General features: G+C 35.6%; 2 protein-coding genes across 2 annotated transcripts in view; one reads left to right on the forward strand and one right to left on the reverse strand.

The window, feature by feature from the left end:
- Window positions 1-15,603, forward strand: part of LOC123869329 (cadherin-related tumor suppressor) — a 155,449-nt gene that overhangs the window by 28,187 nt on the left and 111,659 nt on the right. The gene's annotated exons all lie outside the window — the stretch shown is intronic.
- LOC123869328 lies at window positions 3,014-4,798 on the reverse strand. Its single transcript, XM_045912198.1, has one exon. It carries the CDS (start codon window positions 4,235-4,237, stop codon window positions 3,491-3,493), a length of 747 nt encoding a protein of 248 aa, XP_045768154.1. The 5' UTR covers window positions 4,238-4,798; the 3' UTR covers window positions 3,014-3,490.

Genomic DNA, 15,603 nt, shown 5'->3' on the forward strand with positions numbered 1-15,603 from the left:
GTGTTTCGTTCGTTCGTCGCTTCCTAGATAATTTCCAAATTACTTATTTTAATGTATTGAATACCAACTAGCCGATTCATAGATTTTTAAATATTATACTTACATATTTATGTGTAAATTTATGTACACCACTCATTTTAAATTAGCATGAAAAAAGTTCTGCTTAGTTAAAAATTGATACCAAATTTAATTGAAATCAAGTGTTCCAAAAAAATCTAAAATTATCAAAAATAGCAATAATAATAATTAATATATATTTTCGTCAATTATGTCGTTTCGTTTGTAACGTAGGTATAGTGTGGCCACACATTTATTCGAATTTTTAAAATAACTTTAAAATCTTTGTTAAAATTAAAGTAAAAAAATTACAGTTCATTATTTTACATATACACAGAAAATTTATGTGATTGATTTATGTGGCTAAGCTTATTTATAAACCTTTCGTCCATGTAATTGAGTTTTAGATTTTGCACTTTATCTCTTTTTACTCTGAATATTTGCTATGAGCAATATAATAGATATATAACATGGGTGGCCTGGTACAGTCGGCCACAGTAAACGCTGTTGTCGGGCTATAAATTTTATGTTCTATTTATCATATGTGTTCGAATATGTACATAGAATATAGTCATGGATGTTTTAATAACATTGTCGCTGTAAATCACGGCAAGATATCGACCGTAAATATAGTTGCGATTGGTTTCATACGACTAATGAAAATATTGATAGAATTGGCTTTGATATTATATTATATCGGCTCAGCACCTAACGCCGCAACGCCTTGCTATTTTAAAATAGGTATTTCATGATAATATTTGGTTTTTGCATTTGTTTGATATGTCTTTCTATCATGTGTACCAAATTCGAACCACTAACTTCATCGGTCCAAAATATAATAATGATAAGAGATATAATAATAAGAGTTTTGTTTTTAACACCCGACCCAAAAAGAGGGGTGTTATAAGTGTGACGTGTGTATCTGTGTATCTGTCTGTGGCATCGTAGCGCCTAAACGAATGAACCGATTTTAATTTAGTTTTTTTTGTTTGAAAGGTGGTTTCATTCTGACGTACGGAATGGATACCCCAAACAATATTAAAATATAGCTTACGAAACAGAGAAAATTCAGTCAAATCGTGGATGTTATCACTAGGATAAATAAAACGACTGCAATTCATACTAGAAAAGGGTCATTCATAAAATGGGGTAGAGGTTTCGTTGTTTTTGTATTGCGTTACTGAAACCACACACATACATACATACGGTCGAGCCTTGAGGCAAAAGCTAGTAATGTAATAAAGGCATCCTATAGAGACGAGAATCCTTAATACTCATTTTAATTGATATGTTGCATGTTGAGTAATTGCATCTGATCCAGAGCCAGGCGTGTAAGATGCACCTAGGGGGATTCTATTGGGCAATTTATTTATATTGAATCTCTTACCATTTCCTATCTTTGCAGACAACGCCCGACTACTTTATGCACTGCAGTAAACGCGAAATGATATCATAAAGAAATAAAATTGAACTGACCAATATTAATATAATATCTCCTTCATTAACCTAACGTCGAGGTTTTATTATGCCTTGTTTTGATTAAGGCGTTATTATCAAAACTAAATGAGGATATCATCGGATATAGGTACATATATGTATTTTAATAAATAACGCCTCTCTTTTATGCTATGATTAAGTATTTAAATAAGTGGTCCAAGATCTTAGGAGCACCAGACGTAACTTATTTTCTCAGAAACGAAATGTGTGGGATAGAGTAAGTGTTAGTGTCTAATTTTTACGTACCCACGCATATTTATATAATAATATATATCAGTTGCTAAAACGTTAAAACATTACTCACTTTTCTGAAAGTTTGAGTGCTGATTTTTATGTTTCCTAAGTACATCATAATATCAAAATTACGACTCAGACTACAAGTAAGATTAAATATGTAATTATTTTGCGTGGTTTAAAGCGTGCGTCTGGTGGAAATTACCGCTGATGGGAACTCTATCTCACATATTTTGTTTCTCAGAAATTTAGTAATGTCTGGCGGTTCTGGGACCGTGTTCTTATTGAAATAGGCATTTTACCAGTAGCTGGATTTTAATAACTTCTAATTTGGTTGGTTATTAGGCCCGCACTGAAATTAATAATCATTCTTTCACCATGAAGTAATATAGGCTTTATATTTTGTATATTATAAGTATATCAACTTTCATCCAATCAGCTAGCATTATTTAATAATGCATTTCATTTTTTTTTAAAAGTTTGACACTTAAGAGGGGTCTCTCCGTCACTCGCTCCATACAAACGTAGTTCCAATTTTATTTGAATATTAAGCAACTAAAGTCCATGAAATTTTGCAGACAATATTCTAGAAACTAATATTCCTGTGGTTTTCCAGATTTCTGTCAAAATATTCGGTTTCAAAGTTACGCGGTCTTAAAAAGCCCCTGTAATTTCAAAACTACATATTTTTAGAAAAATCTAAAACACCTCAGGCACAGATATTAGTTTCTAGAATATTATGTCTGCAAGGACTTATTCAAATGAAATTGGGACTACGATTGTATGGAGTAGGTAAGTGACGGAGAGAGCCCTGTTAATCATTTAAAATTCACGTCGGATAATATTGATGTGTAGGAGTCGGTAAATAACCGGCGAGTACTGGCACGTTATGACCACGTTGTACTTATGACGCCGGTAAGTAAGACAATTTATTGTTTTTGTTTTTATGTTCGCGAGCCTTGAGCAGTTCCATTCCATCGTTTACGTCTAATGACGTTAAATGCCCTTTACCTATTATACACCTACGTCCTACGTGTAGCAAGTGAAATTATTATTTGAAAGCATTTATTTGTAAACTAGCGTTTGCCTGCGGCTTTGCTCGGTGAAAATAACATCATCATTGTCAATTGATGGAGGTCCACAGTGGACAAAGGTCTCTTGTAGGGCCATTCATACGCCACGATCTTGCGCCACCTGAATCCAGCGGCTCCCTGCGAATCGTTTGGCCGGGTTCCCACTATGCCGGACCGGCAGATCTGCCGGAAACCGGACACCGGACAGAGTGTTCACATTTAAAGCACCTCAGTTGAATTTGGACCTGTGCCCACAATGGACGACGAAATTGTTGTGTTGTGGTGGTGGTGGTACAGAAGGCAAAATAAAAGAAGAAAGTATTGGGTACATCCTATTTTACGGGAAAGATTTACACTAGGGACATTTGAAACATTGATGGGTGAACTTAGAAGTGACGGATCAAAGTTCTTCAATTATTTTCGAATGACAACAACCACTTTTGACGATTTACTGGGACGACTTTCACCAGGCATAAGAGTACGAAATACAAGTTTTAGAGAATGTATTTGCCCAGAACAAAGATTGGCCATTTGTTTAAGGTAAAGTGTGTGTGTGTGTTCTTTTGACAATAAATAATTATTAATTAAAAATGCAAATTAGTCACTTAAGTATTTATTTGTACTCAAATTTAAAACCCTTCAAAATCTAAATATTCTGACTCTTGGGAGTATATGGAATGAGTAGATGCTGTTGGCGAAACTGGATTCACTGGAATTTGGGAAGAAGTTGATGGTATAGGTGTTGTAGAGTATCCAGAGTGTTGATCTTGCGTAGGTGTCGCCTGTTGATTAGGATGTGTGTAGTATCCAGAGCGAGTATACTGATCTGGTCCGGTCATCTGATTATAATGACGCCAATGTCCGTAATTCTCTCTCTCATAATTCCTACTTTTAATTTTTTGCAACATTGTCAGGACGCTGGCTTGAAATTCTAAAGTCTCTTCGATAGTTAAAGTGTTCAAGACTGGTATAATGCCTTTGAAAAAAGAAAGATGATGGTTTTCTTTTTCTGGGTTCATTCTGGAATCCAAAAACTTTGACATCTTCTCATTTACTTCTTTATTATCAATTGTTCTTTTATCTTTAATTAAAGATGAACGAAAATCTGATTCCATGCCTACTTCAGTCTCGGTTCTTGCTTTTTTTGAACCCGACTCATGAGGCGGTCGAGGTTCGGAGACCTTTTTCAAAAACATTAATTGCTCGTGATATAAATAATTTCGTGTCTTTTTGGCCGAAGATCCAGATTTAGACTCATCTTTTTGTTTTTTCACCGTCTTAAGCCATGAATCTCGTATATTATTCCATTTAGTTGAAACCAGTTTTCCTGAAATAAATAAAAAAATATCAGAATTGAATTTATTTATTGGTGACATATAATGTAATATGTAGTAACAAAATATACTTTTTTCAGATATTTAGCTTCAGGATGTTCATTCAAAGAAATACATTACTCATACAGAGTAGGCGTTTCGACAATAAGTAAAATAATAAAAGAAATGAGCAACGTCATTTGGGAAAGCCTACAGACAGATTTTCTTAAGCTGCCTGATACTGAGAGAGAATGGGAGGACATCGCTTTAAGATTCGAAAGAAAAGCCAACTTTCCTCACTGTATTGGAGCAGTAGATGGCAAACATATTAGAATTTTGAAGCCAGCCAAGAGTGGTTCTATGTTCTTTAATTACAAGGAATATTATTCTTTTGTATTAATGGCAATTGTCGATTCAGAGTACCGATTTATTTTTATCAGTGTGGGCTCGTATGGCAAGGAATGCGATTCCACTATATTAAAGGATAGTATATTTTGGAAAAAAATCAATGATGGTACTTTAAATGTACCAAAGCCTCGACCACTTCATACAAACATGCACGAGGAATTACCGTTTATACTAGTTGGCGATGAAGGCTTTGCTTTAACACCTAATCTCCTACGTCCATATGACACACACACACACACACACACACACACATTTGAATAATGATAAAAAGATTTTTAACTATAGATTAAGTCGAGCACGAAGGTACGTTGAGTGCGCTTTTGGTATTCTAGCAAATAAGTGGCGAATACTCCATCGGCCTATAGATCTGAACGTAGACACAGCAATTAAAGTAATTAAAGCTTGTACAGTCTTACATAATTTTGTTAGAGAAAAAGACGGTATAAATTTTGAAAGTTACCAAAATATAGAAAATGGACAAGAACAAGAAACGAGACCCGTGGATCGAAATGGGTCGACTCGAGGTGGCCCTAATGCCAATGCTATACGGACAGCATTTACTAATTATTTTGTTTCGGATATTGGTTCCGTTCCGTGGCAGGCAGCAGCTATAAATTAAAATTTGTGAATGCATTTTTATCAATAAAAATATTTAAAAAACTCACCGTACTGTTTTCTTTCTTTTTTTTTCCAGTTCATCGAAGTTTGGTTTCAGTATTAAACATACTTCACGCCATGCTGCTAACTTTAAGTTTTTGTCTTTATAGACATCTTCGGTCTTGTCCCACAGAACAGGTCTCTCTTGGACAAGCGTAATTAAAGTTTCTATTTGTATGTCGCTCATGCTACACGTCTACTTTACTCAGAAAATGCGAGCCGAATGAAGTGCGGGGAGAACGGGCGGGGCGGGGAACACGGGCGGGGCGGGGAACGCGGGTCGAACTGGTTCACATTATTCCGGTCCGGTGATTTTGCCGGCATTTTGTAGTGACAAAACGCTCGGTAAAAATGCCGGGCTCGGCGAAAAAGCCAGACTCGGGATCATGTGAATAGCTTCATACAATTTGTACCGCCACTAGGCCTTCCGGCAATTTTACCGGACCGGGAGATCTGCCGGTCCGGCATAGTGGGAACCCGGCCTTTGATGTAGACTGTCCGGTTAGTGAGGGCACTTCCAACGCTGCATTTTTTGGTGCGAGATTGCTATTCTAGCATTTTGGGATGTCCTAAATTACCTAGACCTAGAGTAAGTATCTCCTTGGATAAAGTCTCTTTGTTGCCTATCCCGTGGGAATTTCAGAAAATCAGCATGATTGTCATTATAATGTTATATTGATAAAAATCACATTGAATGTTTATATCCATTTATATAAATTGACATGCATTTTGAATATTTTACTATATACATTATACATCCTGTGATATTCTAGAGCCGAGACTGATGCTTTGTTTAGTTATAATATAAAGTCGGTATACCTACATTATAATAATATGTTATACAGATAAAAATATTCACACAGGTTTTATTCTGAACTGAGACTCGGTAATACTCGTAAATTGAAAGTCAAGTCCAAAAACAAATAAGGAACCAATCAAGGCATGGCGTATTTTGTTGTTATTACGTTTCAATTTAAATCGCCATTGGCCATTGATTACACGGTTCATTTGTTATTGACGTGCGCGTTTATCATTACTTTCTACGACAGTATAAAGAATTTTATGTGATTATGCAAAGTTTAATTTCTTCATCGGGCTCCTTTACAAATTGTTTGCGAAAGTGTGTAGAGAAGAGTTGCATTGCATTTGTTTTGCTTTTTAAATTTTAAATCTGGAAGATAAATTCAGCGTTAAAAAAGCGTTGCGTTAAAACCTGGCGTTGCGCTGATAAAACAAAGTGCGCGTTAAAAAAGCGTTGACTTCTTAACAGATACTTGGGAATGCATTTGTTCTATTTGAACGCTTTTTTAACGGACGTTAAAAAAACGTATTTGGTCGTTAATAAGTTTCAATTTAAATTGACATTGGCCATTGATTACACAGTCCATTTGTTCCGAGGTGCGCGTCCATCATTACTTTCTACTACAGACAGTGTAAGAATTTTATGTGATTATGCAAAATTCAATTTCTTTATTATGTTAATGTATGAAATTGGCCGCGATTCGCGAAATTACATTTTAACAATGAATATTTACGAAATTAGTTTTCAGAAATTGTTAAGAAAAATTTGAAAAAAGTTTAAAACCGCAATATCTTTTTGTGTTTAGTTTGGTCTTTTTATATTACACTAGTTTTTGCGATACATAAGTATATAATTGATGGCACTTGAGGATGATAATACGTATAATTATCTCTATAGGTTTTAGACAGGCTCTATCAGTGAAATACTTTTTGGATTCGGATGAGTAAGAAGTTTCGGAGATTACCACCTAATCCAAACTTACACAACTTAATTTTTTACATATTACTAAAGATATAATCGAGTAGGTACGTACCACGATTAATATTGATGGTTGCGAATTAACGATTTATTTCGAACTAGAGGATGCCCGCGACTTCGTCCGCGTGGATTTAGATTTTTATATTATCCCGTGGAAACTGTTTGATTATCCGGGATAAAAGTTTCCTATTTCGATTACAGGGACGCAAGCTACTTCGGTACCAAACATATAAATCAGTTAAGTGGATGAGTCTTTAGGAATCGCGCGGGAACTCTTTGATATTCTGGGATAAAAAGTAACCTATGTCCTTCCCCGGGATATAACCAAACGTCAGAATCGGTTACACTGTTGGGCCGTGAAAAGGTAGCAGACAGATAGACAAACACACAGACAGAAAGCAGACAGATAGACAGACAGACACACTTTCGCATTTATAATATTAGTATGGATAACGATATTTTGACACAGTTGCATCAGTCGTCGTCACGACAGGACTGCGGTAGGTACCTACTGCGAGAGGTAAAGTTGAAACTTGAAACTCTCACGGACGGTTTTGAACTAGCCGCTTCCTTGTTCTTTTCTCGTTCTTTCTGGAGTTTGATCCAATCTTTTGTTTCTGTTTGTTGAATATGCTCCGCGCTCTCAATCTGAGGAGGAGGAGTAACTTGCCTGTACTTACTTATTCTACAAAAGTAATCTACTCCGTTAGCTTCTTGGCAACGTATAAGGATAAGAATCACTATTATGACCATTATAAACTTGTCTATATTCTTTACAGCTGGATATCGTATCGTAAAAGACATTTTTATAACTGCAAGTACGAATGCGTGCGAAGCAAGTGTTTCCATGTATTGCCGGCTGTTTTGCTAACTAGTCACGCATCAAGGACGTGGATCGGACGTATTTAGAATAATTTTGAAGTGGTCAGTGGCAGTTCTCACGCCATTGGCATTCTTAGTTACAGATAATAATGTATGCTTACATTCAATATATGAGCATCTTTTACGCTATTCAACACGATTTTAGTATAAAATATTTTTATTTTAAATCGAGAACTTCTATTTCTTCCCCTTTTTTCAGGGTTTGAATCGTCTGTAGGCACTTTCCTATAATTTTCACTGTAATACGTACTTACTAGTAGAATAAAACTATTATGTGAAGATTACAAAACATACACGCGCATACGTACTGGCAGCCGATTGGTTAAAAACTAATAGAGAATTTATCCATGACAAATTGCCCGCTTAACCGGCGCTCGGTGCACTGAATAAATTAGCTACAAGCCACGAAAAAACTTGTTCGTTCGTCTGTTGTGACAGAACGTTAAGATTAAGGTGCACGTCGTTACCAAATGAACCGTATAATCAACGTCCAATCACGACAGAAATTGAAACGTTTTATAACTGAAATAGCATTAAAATTGTTTTGATTAACAATTGATTGGAACTTCTGATTAGTAAAATTATATTAAGTTTTTCTTAAATCGGATCTTCGATCATTGATGTGCACATTAATAATAGAAGAATCAAATATGAGTGGTACAATAAACAATTAATTAAAGGCTATTTTGAACTACATAGTAGGTAAATATTGTCCTTTTATTATTATTATTAAACCAGTGACTCCTCTGTACTGATATTTATTTGTTTTCGGTAATCACAATATGATTTCATTCGCAACCTAAATAATGAAATGCAAAGAATCGAATTTAATTTTATTAGAAGCAAAGGCTGGTATACGTACCTAAGGTTAGAAAGTTTTGCTTAGATAGGAATACTCTGCTATTTGTTGTAAACACTTTCCTCCACTTTGCTATACAAATGTTTTTCTTACAAGATAGGTACCTACCCTACATACCTCCATACTCTTAAGCTACAGGTAAAATGTTGTGGTATGCCTTGTCTACCATCAGAGTGTTTTGTTAAGTTAAAGGCCTTACTAAGGTATAGGTATGCTCACAATGATTACATGTATGTTCACTTGAGACTGGCCCATTTCAACTAAGATAAATTGTTTTTATCAGGGTTCCGTAATCGAATGACGAATTCTTGGGTATAGTCTTGCCATCTGCCGGTTTTCATACTTGTCTATCTATAACTGATATCAGATGTAGGAAACTTTTATTCGGGGTGATCATAAGTAAGTATGGACAATTTAATTCACAAAAACCAGTTTAACTATCGTTACTCACTTGATGTACAACAAAGAGTATTTGCATTTGATTTAATTTATCAAACCATTAATACAAATCCCGTTTAACATAATTAAATAAAGATCGAGATACCTTTATTGAGATGTCATTATAGTATGCGCGGCAGTATCAAATATTATGCAGTTCAAAGGCTGATTCAAACCGCCGATGAGAGAAATCTACCTCTTAAGATTTGGCAAGGGCGATATAATATAGGCACATAATTAGCAGGACGGAAGCCGGGTAGTTAGTGAGGGGCGGGTTGTCGTCTTAACGATAAATCATAAGTGTGCTACACTCGCTGGGCGTACAGTGGGCGGAGCGAGTGATTTTTAAACGGTTTTTTGAGTTTCACGACGGCCAATGCCCGAATACATTCAGGCATCCTTTTCTGGTGCCCCGTCAACGTGGCGACACTTTTTCGTTAATTAGGAGAGCCATCATTAACGACAATTTTCCGGACATTCGCACTCAACTGCGATTCCATAAAACGTCACATTCTCGCATCCACATTTAACTCTGTGGCATTAAAAATGTTTTACTCTTAGAATAGTTATGTAAGCTCTGAGTTTGTGTGTGCTTTTGGGGTTGTTGTGTTCAAAAGTTGGTTGTTAGTTAATTAAAGATGAATTTTCCACGTTTTTAGACTAGGTTGTCACCCTACAATTACTAATTAATAACCCCCGGACCGAAGCACAGGTATGTTTCGGGTTTCGGCCTGTATTTGTGATTGCGTGCTTGTTTTTGTGCGGTACCTTTCTATTGTTCTCAGTCGCATCACAACATGTTGCCCTTAATTCGTTCTCACTGGCTCATGAGTTTGGAATACAGATCGCTATCAAACTTAGGGCTTAGTAGGGTTTATCTTAATTTTATGTCGGTTGTAATTTTATTGCATAATTTTTGGATTAATTACACAAGGATTCCGATGAATTAAATAGACAAGGTGAGACGTAACCTTTAGTTGTGAATGTATAAATTAATTATTATTATCAGTTTTTGCTCTGACTGTCGTATTTATTGATTTGTTACATAAGTCCATGTGAAAAAGATTTTTACGCCTAACTTGAATGTGATTATTTATTGTGTTCCATACTCAAAAGTAAAAAAAACGAGCACTGATGAAATCGTCTCGTAGTCGATTGTTCAAGCAAGGATCACCTAAGCACCTACATATAAGGTTTTAGGCGGATCGGTTATGATAATTTTGAATCATTACATCCGTTGTACCTACCTAATTTGTAACATTTTGAAGCCTCATAACAGCGAACTTAAGAAAAGTTTCCCTAGCGCGCCAACGCTCTGCATACCGACAAACGTAGTGTAAGTTCTCAATTGAATATTAACCAATCAAACTGAATAAAATTTTCTCAATAAATACTTAAATCTTACCTATGTGGTTTCGGTCTAAAGTTTAAACTACTACTTACATATTTTATAGAAATCTGGAAAACCATAAATATTACTTACTAAAAATGTGTCCGGAACGAGAAAATTCGCAGGAGAACAAAAGCGACCGACATAGCTCAAAGGATTAGCAAGCTGAAGTGGCAATGGGCAGGCCATGTCTGTCGCAGAACCGACGGCCGTTGGGGCAGACGTGTTCTGGAGTGGAGACCGCGTACCGGTAAGCGCAGTGTGGGACGACCTCCAGCCCGCTGGACCGATGACCTGAAGAAGGTGGCGGGGAGCGGGTGGATGAGGAAGGCGGAGGACCGTGTTTGGTGGCGCGCTCTTGGAAAGGCCTATGTCCAGCAGTGGACGCTTACAGGCTGATGGATGGAAAAATGTGTCTGCAAAAATTTCAATGAATTTGATAATAATAATAGAAAAATGGGGCTTACCCCATACCAACCAACCAACCATAGGTACCAACATAAGATTTTTATCTATAATATTAAAAAGCTTGTATACTAAAAGTGAGCAGTAATAAACAAATTTATGAAATTCAAGATGCAATAATTTACAAGAGTAATGAAACAAACAGACCATAACTTGATACAGATACAAAATATCTCATCTTCCGATATACGGCAACTGAGCATACTCGGGGGCGTTACTATCTACATATTATATGAGATAAAAATTCAAAACCGGTTTCTTCACACCAGCCGTTTCTAACAAGAATTTTCGACTCACACAAAAATAAATACTGTTTACGAAACATGAGAAAGGTAACGTCCAATTCTCCACATAATGAAACTTGCCAACCATAATTTGATCTGAAAATTTACTCAAATAAGGCATGTTTTCCGATAACCGCCTACCGGTAGTTAATTCTGAATCGGGATGGAAATGAAAAGCCGTATAACAGTATTTATTATGACATTCAATAGTAAAGTACAAAATTGATACTATCCAGGCTTTCGGTTGGACATAGTTTAAATTTTACAGTTTACACAGCAGCAATTATCATAATATCATGTTTGTATTACGAAAATTTAATTAATTTGTGTTCATCTTGAAGATTTTTGATTTTCAAAGTGTTTTACACGAGTCTATCTATTTAATTTAACATATGATACGACCACGTGCTATGATGGGAACTGATCAATCATACTTAACCAAACAATCGTTGCATAAAGGGTCACTTTAGTTTTTGAAAACTTAAAAGAAACTGAAAGGTAAGATTCACCGATCTCAATATTTCAAATAAAAGGTTAATCCACATTGAACTTGGGTTTACCTAATTAGCAATTGCACAATCTCTTGTTTCTCTCAAATATTTTACTAAATGTATGGATCTTAATTCCATAATGATACCTATACAATTTTTTAAGGTAGAGAAACGTACCATCAACTTATCTTGTTATCAAAACGAGATAGTTTGAATTTTATAGCTCGTAAAAATTATAATCCAGATGTGAGAACATCCCATAAAGTGGGCACTTTGTTCTCGGCTTTAAACAACCAGGCGAACGATAAGGGCGCGCTTTAGCCTGCCTGTACACTTGCCGGTCCTGTTAGACCGGGCACATCAGGAAGTCGTATGTTGGGTGTCCTGCAACTTTACAGAGCGATTAATAAACTAAACACGATCGACTAATCCAAATATGTTTTTATTATCCCTTTAATTATTTAGAGTTTGCTAAGTACACGACGATACAGAAAATTGCCCCATATTGTCGGATCAATGTAATTTTTTGCATGGATAGATTTAAACACCTGGGGCTAATTTTTATTCCGGAAAATTAATAAGTTTCCTCACGATTTCCAAAACCTAAATCTACGCAAATAAAGTTACAGGCTTATTTTTAAGTTATAGTGCTTATTCTTAATTTTAATGGTTTGCCGTTTTGGTCGGATTTTCTAACTGACCCAGTCGTAATGGCTTGGAATGTATGCACACAGGCTTATAGGTACTCGTAAATGCCTCTGAATAATCGTTCAGATAGTCGCTATCTCACTTTGTGCACTCGAGGTGATTTTTATAGCCGGCACAGGGCATTTGCAAGCGCTAGGTATCTCCGATGTAGGGGAATAAACTGCGACAGTGTATACTCAATTTAGATATCAAGAAACTTTGTCAAGGTTTATTATAATGACGCGCATTATTGTCCCTTTGTTCGCGGGGAAATATTGAAGATTTTGTTTTCTTACTTATTAAGGGATTACACAAAAAGAAAAGATTAGATTTTACAGTTTAACAATTAAAGTGTATCCACACCACAGTTACTTATTTGGTAAATGTAACATTTCCAAATGAAACACACTTCAAAAATAATAAAATTCCACAGTCAAGTTCAGACTTGCCTTTACAATGCTCCTGAAAAAAGCATATTATACAATCGTATACAAATCGTAGATTATGTAAATGACAAAAAAGCATGGATTTGACTCGCTCCAGCAATGCGCGGGGTTGCAATTACTTGTACCTACTTATCATACAAGCAATTGCAGCCATATGCCATATATATGATATGATACCATACAAGTTGTATGGTATAGTATGGCATATTATTGTAAATTGTAAATTGAACACTTGAAAAAAGCAACCGCCGAGTTTCTTGCTGGTTCTTCTCGGTAGGGACCCGAACCAGTGATAGATTATTTTGACGATTCAAAAGCACTCGTAAAAGTTTATTTGAATAAAAATCTATTCTATTCTATAATAATATATTCCTAAAGTATGGAGTTTATTTCAGTTCATAAAATTGATACATAACAAGATCCAACCAAGTCCATCTGCAGTAATGAGATCCTCATAGTTACACATCCTAATAAAATATATAAAACTAATTAAACTGGCCCTATTCAGTCAATCATGTAAAGGAAATATACCACCAATAAATCATTTAGGTCTTGCTTGTATGCTTTAACTTTGAGGCTTGGTCAAACTCTAAACTCTAGCGACACGCGAAAGCCTTCATACAGAGGCCTTAATATGACTTTTATAGCTTCTATCGTTTGCGTGGTAGGACAAAAATTGTGATTTGACATCTCCATATTGGAAGATTAACGTAACTGGCGCTACAAAGTACCAGCTTGATGCATTGGCTGTGGTGGTTTGTCGCGTTAAGACTCCTTGGTGACAAAGCGTTGGTCAATTCTAAGCTTCAAACTTTAGAACTTACGCGTAAAGTTGCCAGTCTATCGGTATTCTACAGGATATATTTCGCAGAGTGTGCCCAAGAACTTTTTGACCTGGTTACTCCCACACCTTTCAACTCTTGTACCGTAAAAGATCGCCAAGGTCTCCATCCGCATGCAATCAAAATTCCGACTAAGCAATTTGCTAACTCGTTTCTAATTCAAACAGCTCGGAACTGCTAGGACAAGAAATATTCTTCCGGCTTCAGTTTTCCCTTCCACTTTTTATATACCAACCAAAGTACCTACAAGTCAAGAGTGAATAGGCATTTTCTAGGCAATCCCGCTTTGGTCTCTATCTTAGGCTCCATCTCCTCCAAGTAGGTTTGATTGTAGCTTAATCTATAGATTCCAAAAAAAAAAAATGGATTGTAACAAATTTTAACTTGAAAACTATAATTAATTTAAGTGCTTTCTTTATCTATAATTATAGATAGAGCTATTATCTATAATTATAAATATAATTATAATAATTCTTTAAATTAAGATTTCTGGAAGCCGTCGCGCGTTCTATCTGTCTAAACCTTTAAAGTAACTTTATGTGTATATTTCGCAGAGAACTTAAATGCGGGTTACTTTATGCGTGGACAATGAGGACGCAGGCGAGCCTGAGAGGAACGAAGCGAGGGACGGAAGGGGGTGCGCGTGCGCAGAAAAAAGACTCAATAGTCCTCCACTGCCCACACGCCAACCTATGGCCACTCAATCGTTCGTATTCACCTAGCAACGCACAAAAAGATGTAGAGTCGATGATAACAATGTTGTTATCGGCTTGATCATTTTAATACTTTCGCGGAAAAGGCCAAATGAAAGAATTATATAAATTAATTGTAATTGTATATTGAACTGCATGGCGACTCCCCGTCTTACAGTTCTGTAGGTTCGTAATGGATTACCTGGGAGAGATCACTCTAGTGATAAGGTCACCCTTTGTTTAATTGTCTCATAAATTCTGTCTTTGTAATTTTGTTACAATAAAGTTGTTTAAATAAATAAAATAAATAAATAAATAATAATTACTTAAGTACCTACACATAAGAAATTGCTACAGCCTATACAAAAATAAGTATATTTGTTATTGAAAACTGCGCTTACCAATTATATTATTATAACTTTTATATTATCCCAAGAAATTCGAAATATTATAAAATAAAAAAACACTACATAATAATATGGTAAGGAGAAAAATGAACTTAAGTGTAATTCTTTTATTTGTATAATATTTTTCAAATCACTATTATGCAACAGGTATATTATAATTTAACGAGCTGATGCCCGCAACTTTGTCCGCGTGGAGTTAGGTTTTTACAAATGCCGTGCCTTTGATTTTCCGGAATAAAAATATTATTTTACAGGTCTTTAATTATATCCATGAAAAAATCACTTCAATCCGTTGCTCTTTTTCAAACCAATAAACTAACAAACAAACACACTTTCGCATTTGTAATATGGATATTTGCCGTCATACATACTTTGGTAAGCGGAGCACTGAGACAAAGCAAACGACACACCTCAATTATCAAAATCTAATTTAGTGATACTGATATCATAATCCTTCCGTAGTCGGATAAAAAACTAAAAGATGCGACTCCACAGTCATCATTGTTCCTGTGCAATGACACAGCGTTAATACTGAAGAGATACTTCAATTCTTTGGACTAACTCCAACGTCTCCAGCCCTCGCTAACGAGGAACAATTGAGTCGAGTATTTTTAGAAATATCAATCGAGATGCCACCTCAATTATGAAGTTTATTGAAATAAATTAATTGAAAGCATTAAGTGGTACGCTGTAGTACTTTC

The sequence above is a fragment of the Maniola jurtina genome, chromosome 11 (genome assembly GCF_905333055.1).
Source record: "Maniola jurtina chromosome 11, ilManJurt1.1, whole genome shotgun sequence".
Classification (NCBI taxonomy): Eukaryota; Metazoa; Arthropoda; class Insecta; order Lepidoptera; family Nymphalidae; genus Maniola; species Maniola jurtina.